This window comes from Triticum urartu, chromosome 3A (assembly GCF_056163025.1).
Source record: "Triticum urartu cultivar PI428250 chromosome 3A, HENAU_Tu73, whole genome shotgun sequence".
NCBI classification, from domain to species: Eukaryota; Viridiplantae; Streptophyta; class Magnoliopsida; order Poales; family Poaceae; genus Triticum; species Triticum urartu.
The window spans coordinates 659939416-659963707 of NC_141875.1; the positions used below are offsets into that span (position 1 = coordinate 659939416).

Genomic DNA, 24292 nt, shown 5'->3' on the forward strand with positions numbered 1-24292 from the left:
TGTTGACTAGTCCGTCTCACGTGATGATCGGACACGACCTAGTTGACTCGGATCATGTTTCACTTAGATGACTAAGGGGATGTCTATCTGAGTGGGAGTTCATTGAATAATTTGATTAGATGAACTTAATTATCATGAACTTAGTCTAAAATCTTTACAATATGTCTTGTAGATCAAATGGCCCACGCTAATGTTGCCCTCAACTTCAACGCGTTCCTAGAGAAAACCAAGCTGAAAGATGTTGGCAGCAACTATACGGACTGGGTCCGGAACCTGAGGATCATCCTCATAGCTGCCAAGAAAGATTATGTCCTAGAAGCACCACTAGGTGACGCTCCCATCCCAGAGAACCAAGACGTTATGAATGCTTGGCAGCAGCGTGCTGATGATTACTCCCTCATTCAGTGCGGCATGCTTTACAGCTTAGAACCGGGGCTCCAAAAGCGTTTTGAGCAACACGGAGCATATGAGATGTTCGAAGAGCTGAAAATGGTTTTCCAAGCTCATGCCTGGGTCGAGAGATATGAAGTCTCCGACAAGTTCTTTAGTTGTAAGATGGAGGAAAATAGTTCTGTCAGTGAGCACATACTCAAAATGTCTGGGTTGCACAACCGCTTGACTCAGCTGGGAGTTAATCTTCCGGATGACGCAGTCATTGACAGAATCCTTCAGTCGCTTCCACCGAGCTACAAGAGCTTTGTGATGAACTTCAATATGCAGGGGATGGAAAAGACCATTCCTGAGGTATATTCAATGTTGAAATCAGTGGAGGTGGAGATCAAAAAGGAACATCAAGTGTTGATGGTGAATAAAACCACTAAGTTTAAGAAAGGCAAGGGTAAGAAGAACTTCAAGAAGGACGGCAAGGGGGTTGCCGCGCCCGGTAAGCAAGTTGCTGGGAAGAAGCCAAAGAATGGACCCAAGCCCGAGACTGAGTGTTTTTATTGCAAGGGAAGTGGTCACTGGAAGCGGAACTGCCCCAAATACTTAGCGGACAAGAAGGCCGGCAACACTAAAGGTATATGTGATATACATGTAATTGATGTGTACCTTACCAGTACTCGTAGTAGCTCCTGGGTATTTGATACCGGTGCGGTTGCTCACATTTGTAACTCAAAGCAGGAGCTGCGGAATAAGAGGAGACTGGCGAAGGACGAGGTGACGATGCGCGTCGGGAATGGTTCCAAGGTCGATGTGATCACCGTCGGCACGCTACCTCTACATTTACCTACGGGATAAGTTTTAAACCTCAATAATTGTTATTTAGTGCCAGCTTTGAGCATGAACATTGTATCAGGATCTCGTTTAATTCGAGATGGCTACTCATTTAAATCCGAGTAAAATGGTTGTTCTATTTATGTGAGAGACATGTTTTATGGTCATGCCCCGCTGGTGAATGGTTTATTCGTAATGAATCTCGAGCGTAATGATACACATATTCATAGTGTGAACACCAAAAGATGTAAGGTTGATAATGTTAGTCCCACATACTTGTGGCACTGCCGCCTTGGTCACATAGGTATCAAACGCATGAAGAAGCTCCATGCAGATGGACTTTTGGAGTCTCTTGATTACGAATCATTTGACACGTGCGAACCATGCCTCATGGGTAAAATGACCAAGACTCCGTTCTCAGGAACAATGGAGCGAGCAACCAACTTATTGGAAATCATACATACTGATGTGTGCGGTCCAATGAGTGTTTAGGCTCGCGGTGGCTATCATTATGTTCTCACCCTCACTGATGACTTGAGTAGATATGGGTATGTCTACTTAATGAAACACAAGTCTGAGACCTTTGAAAAATTCAAGGAATTTCAGAGTGAGGTTGAGAATCAACGTGACAGGAAAATCAAGTTCTTGCGATCAGATCGTGGGGGAGAATACTTGAGTCATGAATTTGGCACGCACTTAAGGAAATGTGGAATAGTTTCACAACTCATGCCGCCTGGAACACCTCAGCGTAATGGTGTGTCCGAACGTCGTAATCGCACTCTATTGGATATGGTGCGATCTATGATGTCTCTTACTGATCTACCGCTGTCATTTTGGGGCTATGCTTTAGAGACTGCCGCATTCACTTTAAATAGGGCTCCGTCGAAATCCGTTGAGACGACACCGTATGAATTATGGTTTGGGAAGAAACCTAAGCTGTCGTTTCTAAAAGTTTAGGGATGCGATGCTTATGTCAAGAAACTTCAACCTGAAAAGCTCGAACCCAAGTCGGAAAAATGCGTCTTCATAGGATACCCTAAAGAAACTATTGGGTATACCTTCTACCTCAGATCCGAAGGCAAGATCTTTGTTGCCAAGAATGGATCCTTTCTAGAGAAAGAGTTTCTCTCGAAAGAAGTAAGCGGGAGGAAAGTAGAACTTGATGAAGTATTACCTCTTGAACCGGAAAGTGGCGCAACTCAGGAAAATGTTCCTGAGGTGCCTGCACCGACTAGAGAGGAAGTTAATGATGATGATCATGAAACTTCAGATCAAGTTGCTACTGAACTTCGTAGGTCCACAAGGACACGTTCCGCACCAGAGTGGTACGGCAACCCTGTCTTGGAAATCATGTTGTTAGACAACGGTGAACCTTCGAACTATGAGGAAGCGATGGCGGGCCCAGATTCCGACAAATGGCTAGAAGCCATGAAATCCGAGATAGGATCCATGTATGGAAACGAAGTATGGACTTTGACTGACTTGCCCGATGATCAGCGAGCCATAGAAAATAAATGGATCTTTAAAAAGAAGACAGACGTAGATGGTAATGTGACCATCTACAAGGCTCGACTCATCGCTAAGGGTTATCGACAAGTTCAAGGGGTTGACTACGATGAGACTTTCTCACCCGTAGCGAAGCTAAAGTCCGTCCGAATCATGTTAGCAATTTCCGCATTCTATGATTATGAGATATGGCAAATGGACGTCAAAACGGCATTCCTTAACGGCTTTCTTAAGGAAGAATTGTATATGATGCAGCCGGAAGGTTTTGTTGACCCTAAGAATGCTAACAAGGTGTGCAAGCTCCAACGCTCAATCTATGGGCTGGTGCAAGCATCTCGGAGTTGGAACATTCAATTTGATGAGATGATCAAAGCGTTTGGGTTTACACAGACTTATGGAGAAGCCTGTGTTTACAAGAAAGTGAGTGGGAGCTCCGTAGCATTTCTCATATTATATGTGGATGACATACTATTGATGGGAAATGATATAGAATTCTTGGAAAGCATAAAGGCCTACTTGAACAAGTGTTTTTCAATGAAGGACCTTGGAGAAGCTGCTTATATATTAGGCATCAAAATCTATAGAGATAGATCGAGACGCCTCATTGGTCTTTCACAAAGTACGTACCTTGACAAGATATTGAAGAAGTTCAATATGGATCAGTCCAAGAAGGGGTTCTTGCCTGTATTGCAAGGTATGCAATTGAGCACGGCTCAATGCCCAACCACGACAGAAGATAGAGAAAAGATGAGTGTCGTCCCCTATGCCTCAGCCATAGGGTCTATTATGTATGCCATGCTGTGTACCAGACCTGATGTAAACCTTGCTGTAAGTTTGGTAGGAAGGTACCAAAGTAATCCCGGCATGGAACACTGGACAGCGGTCAAGAATATCTTGAAGTACCTGAAAAGGACTAAGGATATGTTTCTCGTTTATGGAGGTGACGAAGAGCTCGTCGTAAAGGGTTACGTCGATGCTAGCTTCGACACAGATCTGGATGACTCTAAGTCACAAACCGGATACGTGTATATTTTGAATGGTGGGGCAGTAAGCTGGTGCAGTTGCAAGCAAAGCGTTGTGGCGGGATCTACATGTGAAGCGGAGTACATGGCAGCCTCGGAGGCAGCACAAGAAGCAATCTGGGTGAAGGAGTTCATTACCGACCTAGGAGTCATTCCCAATGCGTCGGGCCCGATGACTCTCTTCTGTGACAACACTTGAGCTATTGCCCTTGCCAAGGAGCCCAGGTTTCACAGGAAGACCAGGCATATCAAGCGTCGCTTCAACTCCATTCGTGAAAGTGTTAAAAATGGAGACATATATATTTGTAAAGTACATACGGACCTGAATGTAGCAGATCCGTTGACTAAACCTCTCCCTAGAGCAAAACATGATCAACACCAGAACTCTATGGGTGTTCGATTCATCACAATGTAACTAGATTATTGACTCTAGTGCAAGTGGGAGACTGTTGGAAATATGCCCTAGAGGCAATAATAAAATGGTTATTATTATATTTCCTTGTTCATGATAATTGTCTATTGTTCATGCTATAATTGTGTTATCTGGAAATCGTAATACATGTGTGAATACATAGACTACAACACGTCCCTAGTGAGCCTCTAGTTGACTAGCTCGTTGATCAAAAGATAGTCATGGCTTCCTGACTATGGACATTAGATGTCATTGATAACGGGATCACATCATTAGGAGAATGATGTGATGGACAAGACCCAATCCTAAGCATAGCTCAAAGATCGTGTAGTTCGTTTGCTAGAGCTTTTCCGAATGTCAAGTATCATTTCCTTAGACCATGAGATTGTGCAACTCCCGGATACCGTAGGAGTGCTTTGGGTGTGCCAAACGTCACAACGTAACTGGGTGACTATAAAGGTGCACTACGGGTATCTCCGAAAGTGTCTGTTGGGTTGGCACGAATCGAGACTGGGATTTGTCACTCCGTATGACGGAGAGGTATCTCTGGGCCCACTCGGTAATGCATCATCATAATGAGCTCAATGTGACCAAGTGGTTGATCACGGGATCATGCATTACGGTACGAGTAAAGTGACTTGCCGGTAACGAGATTGAACGAGGTATTGGGATACCGACGATCGGGTCTCGGGCGAGTAACGTACCGATTGACAAAGGGAATTGTATACGGGATTGATTGAATCCTCGACATCGTGGTTCATCCGATGAGATCATCGAGGAGCATGTGGGAGCCAACATGGGTATCCAGATACCGCTGTTGGTTATTGACCGGAGAGTCGCCTCGGTCATGTCTGCGTGTCTCCCGAACCCGTAGGGTCTACACACTTAAGGTTCTGTGACGCTAGGGTTGTTGCGATATTAGTATGCGGTAACCCGAAAGTTGTTTGGAGTCCCGGATGAGATCTCGGACGTCACGATGAGTTCCGGAATGGTCCGGAGGTGAAGAATTATATATAGGAAGTCCAGTTTCGGCCACCGGGAAAGTTTCGGGGGTCTCCGGAATTGTACCGGGACCACCAGAAGGGTCCCGGCGGTCCACCAGGTGGGGCCACCTATCCCGGAGGGCCCCATGGGCTGAAGTGGGAGGGGAACCAGCCTCAGATGGGCTGGTGCACCCCCCTTGGGCCTCCCCCTGCACCTAGGGTTGGAAACCCTAGGGGTGGGGCGCCCCACTTGGCTTGGGGAGCAAGCCACCCCCCTTGGCCGCCCCCCATCTAGATGGGATCTAGAGGGGCCGGCGCCCCCTGGACCCCTATATAAAGAGGGGGGGGAGGGCTGCGCACCGAAGCCCCTGGCGCCTCCCTCTTCCCCCCGTAACACCTCTCCCTCTCGTTAGAGCTTGGCGAAGCCCTGCCGAGATCCCGCTGCTTCCACCACCACGCCGTCGTGCTGCTAGATCTCCATCAACCTCTCCTTCCCCCTTGCTGGATCAAGAAGGAGGAGACGTCTTCCCAACCGTACGTGTGTTGAACGCGGAGGTGCCGTCCGTTCGGCACTCGGTCATCGGTGATTTGGATCACGACGAGTACGACTCCATCAACCCTGTTCTCTTGAACGCTTCCGCTCGCGATCTACAAGGGTATGTAGATGCACTCCCCTTTCCCTCGTTGCTAGATAACTCCATAGATTGATCTTGGTGATGCATAGAAAATTTTAAATTCTGCTACGTTCCCCAACAGGTTGATCACCGACAACATCCTAATGGCCTATGAGATGCCGCATTTCTTGGTGAACAAAAGGACAGGAAAGGAGGAGTTTGCTGTTGTTAAAGTGGACATGAGTAAAGCCTACGACCGGGTAGAATGGTCATTCCTGGACGCAATGATGCACAAGCTTGGCTTTGACAACAATTGGGTGAGACTTGTGATGAAGTGTGTCAGGTCGATGCGTTACAAATTAAGGTGAACAGAGACTTATCTGAGCAGTTTGTGCCATCCAAAGGACTCCGACAGGGTGACCCAATTTCGCCATATTTGTTTGCGATTTGTGCGGAGGGACTGTCAGCAATGCTCCATGATGCCCAACGTAGAGGAACTTTCAGTGTTATACAGATTTGTTCGGGCGCACCTGCTATCTCGCATTTGTTCTTTGCCGATGACTCGATCTTACTCATGAGGGCAAAGGTTAGCGAGGCCCAGGAACTGAAACGGATACTTGAGTTTATGAGAGGTGCTCTGGACAGTGTATCAGCCATGAAAAGTATGCGATTATGCTCAGTAAAAATAGCTCAACTCTGACAAAGGCAACAGTGAAAGAATCCATCGGCATTGCTAGCGAGGCCTACAATGAGAAATTCTTGGCACTTCCAGTGTATATTGGACGGAACGACGGACGTTCGCATATATCAAAGACTCCATCTAGAATCACATGCAAGGTTGGAATGAACAAACCCTATGGCGGCAGGGCAAGGAAATTCTGGTTAAGGGGGTGGCGCAGGCGATCCCAACCTTTCCCATGTCCATCTTCTATCTCACGAAGACCTTCTGCGAGGAGATAAGTGCAATGGTTGTTGTTACTGGTGGAGCCAACAGGAGAAGGAAAATAAGATCCATTGGGTAGCCTGGCCTAAACTAACAAGGTCGAAGGGCCGAGGAGGACTCGGATTCAGGGACATCCATAAATTCAATATCACCATGTTGGGCCGACAAGTGTAGCGCCTACTCCAGCAACCGGAAAGCCTATGTGTACAGCTCATGAAGGCCAAGTACTACCCAAACTGTTAGGGATCGTGGCAGAAATTTAAAATTTTCTACGCATCACCAAGATCAATCTATGGAGTAATCTAGCAACGAGGGGAAGGGGAGTGCATCTACATACCCTTGTAGATCGCTAAGCGGAAGCGTTGCAAGAACGCGGATGAAGGAGTCGTACTCGTAGCGATTCAGATCGCGGTTGATTCCGATCTAAGCGCCGAACAACGGCGCCTCCGCGTTCAACACACGTGCAGCCCGATGACGTCTCCTACGCCTTGATCCACCAATGGGAGAAGGAGAGGTTGGGGAAGGCTCCATCCAGCAGTAGCACGACGGCGTGGTGGTGGTGGAGGAGCGCGGGACTCCAGCAGGGCTTCGCCAAGCACTACGAGAGACGAGGAGAGAGAGGGGTAGGGCTGCGCCAACCGGGAGATCGAATCGTCTCTATTGCAGCCCCAATACCTCAAGTATATATAGGGGAAGGGGAGGGGCTGCGCCCCATCTAGGGTTCCCTCCCTAGGGGTGGCGGCAGCCCCAAAACCCATCTAGGGTTGCGGCCAAGAGGGGGAGAGGGGGAGGCGCACCTGGGGTGGGCCTTAGGGCCCATCTGCCCTAGGGTTTGCCCCCCTCCCCTCTAGGAGGCGCCTTGGGCCTTGGTGGGAGGCACCCCAGCCCACCTAGGGGCTGGTCCCTTCCCACTATTGGCCCATGTAGGCCTCCGGGGCCCGTGGCCCCTCCCGGTGGACCCCCGGACCCCTCCGGTGGTCCCGGTACACTACCGGTGATGCCCGGAACACTTCCGGTGGCCAAAACCATACTTCCTATATATCAATCTTTACCTCCGGACCATTCCGGAACTCCTCGTGACGTCCGGGATCTCATCCGGGACTCCGAACAACATTCGGTAACCGCGTACATACTTTCCCTATAACCCTAGCGTCATCGAACCTTAAGTGTGTAGACCCTACGGGTTCGGGAGTCATGCAGACATGGCCGAGACAACTCTTCGGTCAATAACCAACAGCAGGATCTGGATACCCATGTTGGCTCCCACATGCTCCACGATGATCTCATCGGATGAACCACGATGTCAAGGATTCAATCAATCCCGTATGCAATTCCCTTTGTCTATTGGTACGATACTTGCCCGAGATTTGATCATCGATATCCCGATACCTTGTTCAATCTCGTTACCGGCAAGTCTCTTTACTCGTTCCGTAACACATCATCCCGTGATCAACTCCTTGGTCACATTGTGCACATTATGATAATGTCCTACCGAGTGGGCCCAGAGATACCTCTCCGTTACACGGAGTGACAAATCCCGGTCTCGATTCGTGCCAACCCAACAGACACTTTCGGAGACACCCATAGTGTACCTTTATAGCCACCCAGTTACGTTGTGACGTTTGGCACACCCAAAGCACTCCTACGGTATCCGGGAGTTGCACAATCTCATGGTCTAAGGAAATGATACTTGACATTAGAAAAGGTTTAGCATACGAACTACACGATCTTTGTGCTAGGCTTAGGATTGGGTCTTGTCCATCACATCATTCTCCTAATGATGTGATCCCGTTATCAACGACATCCAATGTCCATGGTCAGGAAACCGTAACCATCTATTGATCAACGAGCTAGTCAACTAGAGGCTTACTAGGGACATGGTGTTGTCTATGTATCCACACATGTATCTGAGTTTCCTATCAATACAATTCTAGCATGGATAATAAACGATTATCATGAACAAGGAAATATAATAATAACCAATTTATTATTGCCTCTAGGGCATATTTCCAACAGTCTCCCACTTGCACTAGAGTCAATAATCTAGTTCACATCGCCATGTGATTAACACTCACAGGTCACATCGCTATGTGACCAACATCCAAAGAGTTTACTAGAGTCACTAATCTAGTTCACATCACTATGTGATTAATACTCAATGAGTTCTGGGTTTGATCATGTTATGCATGTGAGAGAGGTTGTAGTCAACGGGTCTTGCCATATTCAGATCCCTATGTATTTCACAAAACTTTATGTCATATCGTAGATGCTGCTACCACGTTCCACTTGGAGCTATTCCAAATTGTTGCTCCATTATACGTATCCAGTATCTCTACTCAGAGCTATCCGGATAGGTGTTAAGCTTGCATCGACGTAACTCTTTACGTCGAACTCTTTATCACCTCCATAACCGAGAAACATTTCCTTATTCCTCTAAGGACAATTTTGACCGCTATCTGGTGATCCAGTCCTAGATCACCTTTGTACCCTCTTGCCAGACATGTGGCAAGGCACACATCAGGTGCGGTACTCAGCATGGCATACCGTATAGAGCCTATGACAAGAGCATAGGGGACGACCTTCGTCCTTCCTCTTTCTTCTGCCACGGTCAATCTTCGAGTCTTACTCAACTTCACACCTTACAACTCAGGTAAGAACCCCTTCTTTGACTAATCTATTTTGAACTCCTTCAAAAACATCTTAAGGTGTGCGTTCTTTGAAAGTATCATCAGGCGTCTTGATCTATCTCTATAGATCTTGATGCCCAATATGTAAGCAGCTTTATCCAGGTCTTCCTTTGAAAAACACTCTTCAAACAACTGTTTATGCTTTCCAGAAATTCTACATTATTTCGGATCAATAATATGTCATCCACATATACTTATCAGAAATGTTGTAGTGCTCCCACTCACTTTCTTGTAAATACAAGTTTCTAGCAAACATTGTATAAACATAAAATCTTTGATCACTCCATCAAAGCATATATTCTGACTCCGAGATGCTTGCTCTAGTCCATAGAAGGATCGCTAGAGCCAGCATACCTTTTAGCATCCTTAGGATCGACAAAACTTTGATTGTATCACATACAACTCTTTCTTATGAAAACTGGTAAGAAAACTCGTTTTGACATCCATCTGTCAAATTTCATAATCAAAAAATACAGCTAATGCTAACATGATTTCGACGGACTTAAGCATCGCTACGGGTGAGAAATTCTCATCGTAGTCAACTCCTTGAACTTGTGAAAAGATTCTTTCCCACAAGTTGAGCTTCATAGACGGTAACATTACCGCCCACGTCCGTCTTCTTCTTAAAGATCCATTTATCTCAATCGCTTGCCGATCATCGGGCAAGTCCACCAAAGTCCACACTCTGTTCTGATATATGGATCCTATCTCGGATTTCATGGCTTCTAACCATTTTTCGGAATACGGGCCCACCATCGCTTCTCCATAGCTCGTAGGTTCATTGTTGTCTAACAACATGATATCTAAGACAGGATTACCGTACCACTCAGGAGTAGTACATCTCCTTGTCGACCTATGAGGTTCGATAGCAACTTGATCCGAAGCTTCATGATCACTATCATTAACTTCCTCTTCAACAGACGTAGGCGCCACAGAAAACATCTTTCTGTGTTGCATCACTCTCTGGTTAAAATAAAGGTTCGACAACCTCGTCAAGTTCTATCTTCCTCCCACTCAATTCTTTCGAGAGAAACTTCTTCTCGAGAAAGGACCCATTCTCAGTGACAAACAATTTGCCCTCGGATCTGAGATAGAAGGTGTACCCAACTGTCACCTTTGGGTATCCTACGAAGATGTGTTTGTCCGCTTTGGGTTCGAGCTTCTCTCGCTGAAGCCTTAAGCATCGCAGCCCCAAACATTAAGAAACGACAACTTTGGTTTCTTGCCAAAGCAATGTTCACACGACATCGTCTCAACAGACTTAGATGGTGTCCTATCTACAGTGAATGCAGCTGTCTCTAACGCATAACCTCAAAATGAATGGTAGATCGGTAAGAGACATCATAGATCGCACCATATCTCATAAGGTTCGATTACGATGTCCGGACACACCATAACCCAGTGGTGTTCCAGGTGGCTTCAACTGTGAAACAATTCCACAATGTCTTAAGTGATTGCCAAACTCATAACTCAGAAATTCCCATCGATCAGATCGTAGGAATTTGATCTTCTTGTTATGATGGTTCTTAACTTCACTTTGAAATTGCTTGAACCTTTCAAACGTTTCAGACTTGTGCTTCAATAAGTAAATATACCTATATCTACTCAAATCGTCAGTGAAGATGAGAAAATAGCGATATCCACCGCACGCTTCAATTCTCATTGGATCACACGCATCAGCATGTATGATTTCCAATAAGTCACTTACCCGTTTCATTGTACCTGAAAACGGGGTCTTAGTCATCCTGCCCATGAGGCATGGCTCGCATGTGTCAAGCGATTCAAAATCAAGTGACTCCAAACATCCATCGACATGGAGTTTCTTCATGCATCTTACGCCAATATGACCTAAGCGGCAGTGCCACAAGAAAGTGGTACTATCGTTATTAACTCTACATCTTTTTGGCGTGAACATGTGTATTACTATGACCGAGATTTAATGAACCATTCACATAGGGTGCATGACCATGAAAGGTATTATTCATGTAAACAGAATAACCATTATTCTCTAACTTAAATGAATAACCGTATTGCAATGAACATGATCTAATCATATTCATGCTCAACATAGACACCTGATAACATTTATCTAGGTTCAATACTAATCCCGAAGGCAGATGGAGCGTGCGATGGTGATCTCATCAACTTTGGAAACACTTCCAACACACATCGTCACCTCGCCCTTAGCCAGTCTCCGTTTAGTCTGTAGTTTTTGCTTCAAGTCACCAATAATAATAACTGAACCAGTATCCAATACCCAGGTGCTACCAGGAGTACTAGTGAGGTACACATTAATAACACGTATAAATTTTGTTGAAGTTGCCAGCCTTCTTATCTACCATGCATTTGGGGTAATTCCGCTACCAGTGACCGTTCCCCTTACAATAGAAGCACTTAGTCTCGGGTTTGGGTTCAACCTTGGGTTCCTTCACTGGAGCGGCAACTGGTTTGCCGTCCATGAAGTTTCCCTTCTAGCCCTTGCCCTTCTTGAAACCTGTGGTCTTGTTAAACCATCAACACTTGATGCTCCTTCTTGATTTCTACCTTTTGCGGTCTTAAGCACCGCGAACAGCTCCGGGATCAACTCCATCCCTTGCATGTCATAGTTCATCACGAAGATCTAGTAGCTTAGTGATAGTGGCTAGAGAACTCTATCAATCACTATCTTATTTGGAAGTTCAACTCCCACTTGATTTAAGTGATTGTAGCACCCAGACATTCTGAGCACATGCTCACTAGCTGAGCTATTCTCCTCCATCTTGTTGGCAAAAGAACTTGTCAGAGGTCTCACACCTCTCAACACGGGCATGAGCCTGAAATCCCAATTTCAGCTCTTGGAACATCTCATATGTTCTATGGCGTTTAAAAGGTCATTGGAATCCCGATTCTAAGCCGTAAAGTATGGTGCACTAAACTATCAAGTAGTCATCAGGATGTGTCTGTCAGGTGTTCACAACATCCACAGACGACGTTGTAGGGGTTTGCACATCGAGCGGTGCATCAAAGACGTAAGCCTTCTGTGTAGCAGTGAGGACACTCCTCGGACTACGGACCTAGTCCGCATCATTGCTTACAATATCTTTCAACTTAATCTTTCTCTAGGAACGTATTGAAACAGGGAGCTACAACGTGAGCTATTTATCTACAACATATTTGCAAAGACAATTTAGACTATGTTCATGATAATTGAGTTCATCTAATCAAATTATTTAATGAACTCCCACTCAGATAGACATCCCTCTAGTCATCTAAGTGAAACATGATTCGAATCGACTAGGCCGTGTCCGATCATCACGTGAGACGGACTAGTCATCAACGGTGAACATCTCATGTTGATCGTATCTTCTATACGACTCATGTTCGACCTTTCGGTCTTCCGTGTTCCGAGGCCATGTCTGTACATGCTAGGCTCGTCAAGTCAACCTAAGTGTTTCGCATGTGTCCCGAGGCCATGTCTGTACATGCTAGGCTCGTCAACACCCGTTGTATTCAAACGTTAGAATCTATCACACCCGATCATCACGTGGTGCTTCGAAACAACGAACCTTCGCAACGGTGCACAGTTAGGGGGAACACTTTTCTTGAAATTTTAGAGAGGGATCATCTTATTTAAGCTACCGTCGTTCTAAGCAAATAAGATGTAAAACATGATAAACATCACATGCAATCAAATAGTGACATGATATGGCCAATATCATTTTTCTCCTTTTGATCTCCATCTTCCGGGCTCCATGATCATCGTTGTCACCGGCATGAGACCATGATCTCCATCATCATGATCTCCATCATCGTGTCTTCTTGAAGTTGTCTCGTCATCTATTACTTCTACTACTATGGCTAACGCTTTAGCAATAAAGTAAAGTAATTACATGACGTTTATGTTGACACGCAGGTCATAAATAAATCAAGACAACTCCTATGGCTCCTGCCGGTTGTCATACTCATCGACATGCAAGTCGTGATTCCTATTACAAGAACATGATCAATCTCATACATCACATATATCATTCATCACATCCTTTTGGCCATATCACATCACACGGCACATGCTGCAAAAACAAGTTAGATGTCCTCTAATTGTTGTTGCAAGTTTTTACGTGGCTGCTATAGGTTTCTAGCAAGAACGTTTCTTACCTACGCCAAAACCACAACGTGATATGTCAATTTCTATTTACCCTTCATAAGGACCCTTTTCATCGAATCCGATCCGACTAAAGTGGGAGAGACAGACACCCGCTAGCCACCTTATGCAACTAGTGCATGCCAGTCGGTGGAACCAGTCTCACGTAAGCGTACGTGTAAGGTCGGTCCGGGCCGCTTCATCCCACGATGCCGCCGAATCAAGATAAGACTAGTAACGACAAGTAAATTGACAATATCGACGCCCACAACTGCTTTGTGTTCTACTCGTGCATAGAAACTACGCATAGACCTAGCTCATGATGCCACTGTTGGGGATCGTGGCAGAAATTTAAAATTTTCTACGCATCACCAAGATCAATCTATGGAGTAATCTAACAACGAGGGGAAGGGGAGTGCATCTACATACCCTTGTAGATCGCTAAGCGGAAGCGTTGCAAGAACGCGGATGAAGGAGTCGTACTCGTAGCGATTCAGATCGCGGTTGATTTCGATCTAAGCGCCGAACAACGGCGCCTCCACGTTCAACACACGTGCAGCCTGGTGACGTCTCCTACGCCTTGATCCAGCAAGGGGAGAAGGAGAGGTTGGGGAAGACTCCATCCAGCAGCAGCACGACGGCGTGGTGGTGGTGGAGGAGCGCGGGACTCCAGCAGGGCTTCGCCAAGCACTACGAGAGACGAGGAGAGAGAGGGGTAGGGCTGCGCCAACAGGGAGATCGAATCGTCTCTATTGCAGCCCCAATACCTCAAGTATATATAGGGGAAGGGGAGGGGCTGCGCCCCATCTAGGGTTCCCTCCCTAGGGGTGGCAGCAGCCCCAAAACCCATCTAGGGTTGCGGCCAAGAGGGGGAGAGGGGGAGGCGCACCTGGGGTGGGCCTTAGGGCCCATCTGCCCTAGGGTTTGCCCCCCTCCCCTCTAGGAGGCGCCTTGGGCCTTGGTGGGAGGCACCCCAGCCCACCTAGGGGCTGGTCCCTTCCCACTATTGGCCCATGTAGGCCTCCGGGGCCCGTGGCCCCTCCCGGTGGACCCCCGGACCCCTCCGGTGGTCCCGGTACACTACCGGTGATGCCCGGAACACTTCCGGTGGCCAAAACCATACTTCCTATATATCAATCTTTACCTCCGGACCATTCCGGAACTCCTCGTGACGTCCGGGATCTCATCCGGGACTCCGAACAACATTCGGTAACCGCGTACATACTTTCCCTATAACCCTAGCGTCATCAAACCTTAAGTGTGTAGACCCTACGGGTTCGGGAGTCATGCAGACATGGCCGAGACAACTCTTCGGTCAATAACCAACAGCAGGATCTGGATACCCATGTTGGCTCCCACATGCTCCACGATGATCTCATCGGATGAACCACGATGTCAAGGATTCAATCAATCCCGTATGCAATTCCCTTTGTCTATTGGTACGATACTTGCCCGAGATTTGATCATCGATATCCCGATACCTTGTTCAATCTCGTTACCGGCAAGTCTCTTTACTCGTTCCGTAACACATCATCCCGTGATCAACTCCTTGGTCACATTGTGCACATTATGATAATGTCCTACCGAGTGGGCCCAGAGATACCTCTCCGTTACACGGAGTGACAAATCCCGGTCTCGATTCGTGCCAACCCAACAGACACTTTCGGAGACACCCATAGTGTACCTTTATAGCCACCCAGTTACGTTGTGACGTTTGGCACACCCAAAGCACTCCTACGGTATCCGGGAGTTGCACAATCTCATGGTCTAAGGAAATGATACTTGACATTAGAAAAGGTTTAGCATACGAACTACACGATCTTTGTGCTAGGCTTAGGATTGGGTCTTGTCCATCACATCATTCTCCTAATGATGTGATCCCGTTATCAACGACATCCAATGTCCATGGTCAGGAAACCGTAACCATCTATTGATCAACGAGCTAGTCAACTAGAGGCTTACTAGGGACATGGTGTTGTCTATGTATCCACACATGTATCTGAGTTTCCTATCAATACAATTCTAGCATGGATAATAAACGATTATCATGAACAAGGAAATATAATAATAACTAATTTATTATTGCCTCTAGGGCATATTTCCAACACAAACTGCAATGTGTGCTGGAGGCAGGCCATGTTGCAAATATGTCCTATGCGTGATGCAGCATTACTCATGGTATTGAGCTGGTGAAGCAGGGTGTCATTTGGCGTGTGGGGGATGGGCAGCATATCCGAATTTGGGAGGACCCGTGGATCCCTAGAGCCTGGTCGCGGAAGGTGATAACTCCTAGAGGAGGTAACTTGTTGACCATGGTTTCCGAGCTTATCGATCCTACTACTGCTAGGTGGGACGAGGACCTGATCAGAGACATGTTCTGGGAGGAGGACACCAATCTAATTCTTCAACTGCCGCTGAGAGATGGAGCTGAGGATTTCATGGCATGGCACTTCAACTCCAGGGGTAACTTTTCAGTTCGACAAGCCTATAGACTAAAGCAAGCTCTCTCTGAAACTCCGACAGAAGGAGGTGATGGTGCCCCACAAGCGATTGGTGACCTGAATGATGGTGGCGATGGCAAGTGGAGAAGACTTTGGAAAATGCCATGCCCAGGGAAAATCAGCCATTTTATGTGGAGAATGGCGCACAACACCCTTCCCACTAAGGATATTTTGTGCAGGAGGGGTGCAAATTGAAGACCACCGATGCTTTCTCTACAATTCTAGGCATGAGTCAGCGAAACATTTGTTTGTTGAGTGCCAGGAGGTCAAGCAGGTGTGGAGAGAACTGAATCTCAAACATGTCAGGCAGCAGCTTGCAGAATGTAATTCAGTTGGGGAGACTCTTGACAGCCTGTGGAAGTAGTCAGAGACAATCCGTATGCAGATCATTGTATTGTGGTGGGAGTGGTGGACTCAGCGGAATAAAGTGCGCGAGGGAGAGAAGCCGTTGGAGGCCAACCAGTTTGCCGCTCGAGCCGCATGCACAGCCGCGGAGTACCATGAGTGTTTCTGCAAATCGCCTAAGCAAGTTGCGCAGACACAGCCATGGCTTTCGCCACCCCTAGAGGTGGTAAAGTTCAATGTGGATGGGGCTCACATTCCCGGGAACCAACATGATGCATGGGGGGTGCTGGCTCGGGACAGCGCTGGCACAGTAGCAGCAGCACGGGCGGGACGAGTGGAGCATGTTGCCGATGCGTTTGACACTGAATTGCATGCGGTGGAAAAGGCAATAGACCTGGCGGCAGAGCTCGGAGTGGTCAGGCTGATAATCGAGACGGATGCGCAGCTAGTTGAACAAGCCCTCAACAGACGAACACCAGATTTCTCACAGCAGGCACATGAAATTGCAGATGTCAGGGTTCGAGCCAGGCTCTGGCTCTCCGGCGACTTTGTCCACTGTAAGCGGGAGGCAAATATGCATGCCCACCATCTTGCCAAGTTAGGCTTATCACTCCCTCAGGGAGAAACTGATGTATTTGATGATGATGTTTCAGCTCACGTAGCTGCGTCTGTAATGGGTGATTTAGGCCATAATGTTGAGTAATAAAGCTTTATGCTTACTCTCTCTCTTTCTCTCTCTCTCACTAGTAAGTGTGCACGTGCAACACACGTCTCGACTAATATTATAACCATACATGACAATTGTGTGTATAAAAAGATATTCCCTCCATTCACAAATTCCTACGTGTGTCAATTTAGTTTGGAACATCCTACTCAGAATTTCCATCAGAGCAAGAGCACCGCTGTGTTCTTGCAAAATCTTCTCAAGCTCAAATCTGCCCACCCCGCCAAAAGAAATCTGCCCCTCAGAAAGTATGGTCCTACGAAAAAAAGAACAGCAAGTAGCCAGCGCGAAAACACATATCATAACTGATAAACAAACATGTCATTTTTCTCTACTAATAAATTCAAGTCTTGTGCTGAAGTGGATTTTTGGATTTACTAATTTATAACTGTTAACATTTTCACATATAATATTCTATAAAGAAGTGTTATATATGTTGATTAGATACAAACTCCACACCATGTTGCTCAACAAAATTTGTAATATCTTGAAATGGTGTACATGCTTGTACGTCAATGGAACATATGTACATAGTATCTTCCAGAGGCTGAAGTTGTTTCTTTCTTTACGACAGACGCTTGAGGTGTGCAGTAGTGAACAAAAGAGCCTATAGGAACAGATAGTGTGTTTAGCACAAAAGAAGTAGTACAAGTTATTCGAGGACAAGCACATGATTTCTAGTGTGTTATTTATGACACACAACTGAATGAGAACTTGAAAAATACAAAATGTCCAAGATAAAATGTGAGTATGAGATGCGCCAATTTGTTTATTCAGAGGTGAGTTTCAAGTAAGTCGTTTCAAGTTACATTATTCAGAAACATTGTTGCAAAAATAACAAGATACATAATTAAATCGAACAGTCACATCCTAATTCAAGTTACATTATGCAAAAATCTGCCACCATTGATTGCTCTTGTGTGATTATTGTTGGGCAGAGGGATGTCGTTGACGCTTACTCAAGCCACAAAAGCTGACATCAGGGAAGAATTTGCTGGACCATTGTTTTGAGGTCTTAAATTGCAATGTCCATCTGCGTATGGTTACTCCAACTACAGTTACACTCGAATGCATAGATCAATTCTAAAATCCCAAACCATTTTGTAAATCTCGCATGCTACATCCGAGAGTTTTGGGAAAAGCAAAAGTTCAAATATTAGTTGTGGTACAAAAATTAAGACACTTGATGTACTATCATCTACTCCCTCTGTTTCTAAACATAAGCCTTTTTGAGATGTCCCTAGGGACTACATAGGGATGTATATAGACATATTTTAGAGTGGAATTCATTCATTTTCCTCCGTATGTAGTCCATATTGGAATCTCTAAAGGGCTTCTATATAGGAACGGGGGGAGTATTTGTCCTTAAATGGGGAATTGTCTTGATGCAAACGGAGGTACATCCTTACCTGCAGATAGAAAAGTACAAACGTCAAACAAGACTATGAAATAATCCAATCCTTCTACTGCACAATCCAGTAAATCCCATGTAAAGAATGCATATTGAGATGTATGACACATTACTGAATTTTGCATCTACAGGGCCTACCTAAGTCAGCCTACATCGGTAACTTCCTGCACACAAACTATACTTTGCTGTATTTTGCATGTATCAAATAATGAGCCTCACTAAATCAAGCATACACATGTCAGTACAGAGAACGACTGCTCATGCAAGATCATTAATTCAGAAATTAGGCAAGCTGCTAAATTCAGTACAACTCCAAGATCGAAGCAAGCGTACAACCGATGTGGCCGCTCCCTGTGCACCCTCGGCAGTGTGGAGGCACGACGACACGCGGCCTTGTTCGCCAACGGCGGCCTTGAGTGCGTCCACATCCCCGGTGGTGGCCGCAGCTCCCGTGTGCGGCGTTGAGGCAATGAGTGTGAGTTTGAGTGACAACAGTAATATGCAGATGTCTACATAAGCAGTAACATAACGGTAGCATGAATCAGTTGATTCCAAGACATGTCTTCACGTAGACGGTGGGGTTGCAAGTGCACGATCTTTAATCTATACCTCTGAGCAGCCATGTGAGGGCAGAAAAAAGGATTAGGAGGGAGACATGGTGGTTCGCTGTACCTGCACATCAAGTGGCGGTGCTCGGTCTCGCCCGTTGGACGGCGGCCACACATGTGACGGGACGGTGGAGGAGCATCCGTACGCTCGCCTGGATCCTGTTGGTGGTGGTGCTTGAGGCCTACAAGATCTAGCTGCCACGGATGAGAGAACGAATAAGTGGAGAACAAAGGCCATGGCGAGGCCCCTTCATCGCTCGGATCCCATGGGCTACCGCGTCGAGATAGCTGGGAGACGTCAGATCCATGCCGCCGTGTCGCGGTAGCAGCAGCCGGAGATGGAGAGGGGTGTCGGCACACCTATTAAGGACGGGGAGAGAGGACGAAGGGGCGTCGTTGCTGTGCTCGTCCTCCTCTTCTGGCCATGGTTCTCGCCATGGAGGCAGCGGCGGGATGGGAGCCAGTGGCGTAGGTAGGATGGAGCACCGGCTCCCCGGTGGATTTCCTGAGGTTTTTTTAGGCGTTAAATTTTGGATTAGCGCTAATTTCGAGGTGCGATTAGGTGGGCGGTTAGCGATAATTGAGCGTGGGGTTAGATGGTTGCCGATTGAATCTCTCGTCTGCTGGTTGGCAGAGTTTTCGTTCGCCTGAGTGTATGTTTTCTTGTTTAATAGTAGTATAGAAGTATAGAAGTATAGAAGTATAGAAAAAGGTAGCCAGCCAAAAATTGCGTGCCACCGAGCCCCTGACCGGACCGGACGTCAAACACCCAGAAGAAATGCGACCGAGGTTTAACGGAGACTCTAGATGACTTACCGACAGTAGACGGACGCATGACCCCTCATTCGCAAAAAAAAAGAGAGATGCATGACCTGCCTCGTACTGTACTACGTAGAAGAAATGTTAGGATCGATTTTTCTCTCCGATCGGTGGCGCATCAAGTTGCAACGAACGGCATGAGGCGCGTGACCCCTCCCTCACCGTTAACGTACAAGAGAGACGAACGAAAGAACGATCCATAGAGCTAGCCGGCCGGTCAGACACGCGATCGGCGACCGAGACGGACGAGGATGGCACACATGCGCACGCATGCGCCGTCACCTAGTACGTCCGCATACGGGCCGAGACGGACGAGGACGGGGACGGGGACGGACGGACGGGCGAGATCGACGGTCGACAGCGAGCGAAATACTGCGCGCTGACCTTTGAAATTTGAACACTGCGCTAGCTAGCTGGGCGGGCGAAATACCTAGCTTGAGGAAAGCTTGTGTGGCGCAGCTCGCTCCAAGGTCCACGCCAAGGCCGCAGGCAGCGTTCCACTCGTGCGCGCGCGACGCCCGTGGGTTGCCGACTGGATCGGGCACACGTTTTTCAATGATTGTACCGTCGCGAGAACGACGGCCGTCCCTCCGGTCGCGGTCAAGATTCGCCGCCCACCGTTCGATTTGAATTAACTTCCTTCCGTCTCGTCTTATCCCTGTCCCGATCGCGTCCACGAACGGGCCAGGATTTAGACGGGAAAAGTGCGGAGAGACAGCAACGGCTTGGCATATTACCTCATGTACAATGATATCATATGGATGTAAGAAAAAAATAGATTGAGGCATCTGTATTGATTTTTTTTCCAATGCAATTTATCATTAGTGAGTCTCATAAAAAAATAGAGTAGAAAATAAAGACTTTAGTGCACATGTATCTCTATTTTTTACTCTAACTTTTTCAGTTTTTTACATTGGACCATCATTTTTCTCTCCAAACACCTGCCTCCTGCAGAGGATCCCGCTTCTCCATCTGAACCTACTTTTCCCCGCATCCGATCCTACATGATGTACGAGGCATCACCTTGGGGCTATGCGTTGGCCATGCCCTTACCAACCCATCCACGATCGAACCTCTCATGTACGTTGTAAGATGTTTCGAAGCCTTTAAGATGTCCACAACATCTGTAAGAACTCACGAGCCGAAGCTCCATGAACAGTAAAATAAAAATTTAAACACAAAGCTAAAAAAAACGACGGCCAAAAGATAAATTTGGGGTCTGCGAAACAGTTTTCTATCCAGGTACTGTTCGGATCAATTTTTCTTCTTCTGAGAGCTACTCAAATGTCTGAACGCGTTGAAACTTGGCACGGACCTCATACACTAAAACATCTTACATGCAAAAAATGTTCTTTTGTAATTTACCGTTCACCGGGTGCAGATGAGCCCGGACTCAAAGATGGATATTCGCTCACGAGCCATCAGTTATGATCTCTGGACATTCTCCAGTCCCGCAGCCACTGAGATAGGTGATGAAAATTCTATGTTAGCCCTACCACGGAAGAAGAAAAGAAAAAAATACGAGAGAAATGCAAGGACATAAATATTGAAGGTGGAAGTTTGTTACCAAGCCAGAGAAGTTGTCCCACCTTGTCTCCTGCAATATATGGTTCCATCATCTTTAACAAGATTGTTTCAATTACTAACTCTTGCATAACTTATTATTGCTATTGAATTGATGTACGAGAAAAATATGGTGTTGCCTCAAAAAGAACTTATTGTAACCACCATTTAATAATAGTGGAATAAGATTTGAGTGGGTTCGGACGTGGCTTCTGCCCCGACTTCAGGGTTCCCATGTTAGAATTTGGTGTTCATGGGTTAATGTTATTACTGTAGTTTGGAGTGGCTTTTAGGACCTCAGGCAGTTTCTAGGCATTGCTTGAAGCTTTCTCAAGACCTAAGACGATGTCTTAGGTGTGGCTTGCGCCAGGTCCTCCATATATGCATATACATGTTTCCTTCCTTGTGAGCAATGGTCATTCAAGTTAGTGCATGAAGTAGCCTTGAAATTATACATTGATCCAGCCGCAATTTCAAGATTGCCACAAAATGTGTGCTAATTCGGAACACACCGATGAAGACACATGGTGAAAATAAATAAACTGAATCCACCTAGAATATTACCGTGCCATGGCCATTCAACATTATCAAATTAGTGCCGTCTCTCTAGTTTATGCTTATACGTATTTATGTGGGTAAACTATTTTTTAGCTTAAATAGAGAATAAGTAGTGGTCGATGCTTGCAAAGCATAATACTTGATGGCTTGTTGTCCCTGGTTCCACATTTGCCCCATTCTTCACCTTCAGGAGTCTTCGTTACTTCCTCGTCCATTCATGCATCCATGGTCTCTCTTCGTTCGTCTTCTCCTTGCTCTTCTCCTGTTGTATGTATGCCCATCGATCGGGATGGCAGAAATGTTCTCGTGTAGAGAATGTAAATAGAGACAGACAATACAAAGAATGTAAAGAGATACAAATAATACAACACCGCAGATGGCTAGACATGAAGATAATGAACATATGACTGAAAACTACGAATTAAGAAAGCTTGGCTCTAATTTGGCGAAATCAACAGTTGTGGCATCAAAATATGCCAACAATCTATCATTGTACGAAATCACTTTTGCTAATTTGTAGTTATCTATTGTTTTTTAAATATTCCTTACCTTAAATTGCCCAATTCACAAAAAATTAATAATTGCACACTACTATGGTGAAACCGAACTTTTTGAAGGTGCGCCACTTCAGTGAAGTATACTACTATATGAATTGACTTGGAGATCCATGACGGGTTGGATATTCATACGAGTGCTTAGAAATGTGATTCAGGTTTTAAAAAGTTTCAGGTAACTCATGAATAGACAACACCTATCATTCTGTCAATACCCAGTACAACCCTTTTCTAAACCTGGTTGAATAAACGACAAGAATTGACCAAATCAATAGTTTTGCATAATAATATCAAGGGAGTATAGGTTTGCATCTAGCCCGAGACCCGAATTAACTAATTAGTTACCACACAAAAAAACTAGTTAATTTTGGACCGGCTTAACCAGCGAACGTTCGCTGGTGATGGCAATTGTGAACGACTTTGATGACAATTTGTGTTCGTCAAGGATGAAAATTTTAGTTAGCAAGCATGGCAACTCCGCTTCAGTTCTGTTTTTCGCGAGGATTTGCCGTGCTTGCAAACTAAAATTGTCATCCTCACGACAATATAAACTGCCATAGAAAACGATCGATACTCCATAAAGAAACACAAGTTCCACTGGTATAGATCAAACAAAATGATCACCCAAAGTTAATCTCCTTTTGTGTATCCCACACATAAACCCGCATTTTTTTGTTTCTAATTTAGGAGCTCAAGCCCCAATTTTCATTTCCATGAAACCGGTAATACAAAGAACATCCAACACACGCGCTTACATGCATGCATAGAATAGATCTTCTTTCCTTCCACTTTTACAATCTAAATCAGCTAGGCGTGTGGGGGGGGGGTTGAGACGTCTAAGTATATGCAAATTAAGCACCTGCTCGATCTGTGTATGCGCGCGCAGATTCCTCTCGGTTCTGCATGCACCCGCTCCTGCTAGCTAGCTGCGCGCCTATAGCTCACCTCCTACCGCCAGCCGCCGTCTGCGAGAAGAAGAAGGACGCCGGCGTGGACTTGGCCGGGCTGAGCACCCGGTACCCCGCCGGCCGGACCTTGATGTTCCCACTGCCGGCGCGCTGCAGCCCGCATATCGGCGTCGACGGGGCCACGGTTGCCTCGCTGTCGTCGTCGTCCTGGACGTCGTGGTCCATGTGCCAGAGCACGTCGAGGAAGGCGTCGACGGCGCAGGGCAGCGCGAGGGGCCCCTGCGCCGCGTAGCCGTACTCCTGCTCGGCGTCGTCGAGGAGGCGCCGGAAGAGCGGGTGGTTGGCGCGGTCGGCGCGCACGACAAACCGCTCCCGCTCCGGGCCCACGTACACCGAGAAGCACCCCGGCGCCACCGCCGCCGCCGACCTGCCACCGCTGTTCAGCCCAGACCGGCATCGCTCCAGCGTCCTCGACACCAGGCTCTTCCTCGCGCCCTTGCTCGCCGCCATGCCGCCCGTGGACGTCGACGGACTCGAGACGGGGCTGGTGACCAAGAGTGGATGCGCCGGCTGGATTGTAAGGATGATGGCATGCATGAGAGAGGGGGCCGGCCGGGTTGTGTGTATATATATATGTACGCAAGCTACGCAAGGTAGATGGGTCTAGGTAGCTAGCTAGCTAGCTAGCTCAAGACGGACGGCGACACGGCGTGCGGTGTGACATGCATGGTGGGCTAGCCCCATTAGTTGACCTGACGCGTGGGCATGCATTGACTTATGACTCGCCGTGAGCTGCAGC

The 24292-nt window shown here is 46.7% G+C and overlaps 1 protein-coding gene across 1 annotated transcript; it reads right to left on the reverse strand.

Moving 5' to 3' along the window:
* Positions 1 to 23139: 23139 nt before the first annotated feature.
* On the reverse strand, positions 23140 to 24025 carry LOC125549030 (uncharacterized). The gene has a single exon (XM_048712532.2). It carries the CDS (start codon positions 24001 to 24003, stop codon positions 23527 to 23529), a length of 477 nt encoding a protein of 158 aa, XP_048568489.2. The 5' UTR covers positions 24004 to 24025; the 3' UTR covers positions 23140 to 23526.
* Between the last annotated feature and the right edge of the window lie 267 nt (positions 24026 to 24292).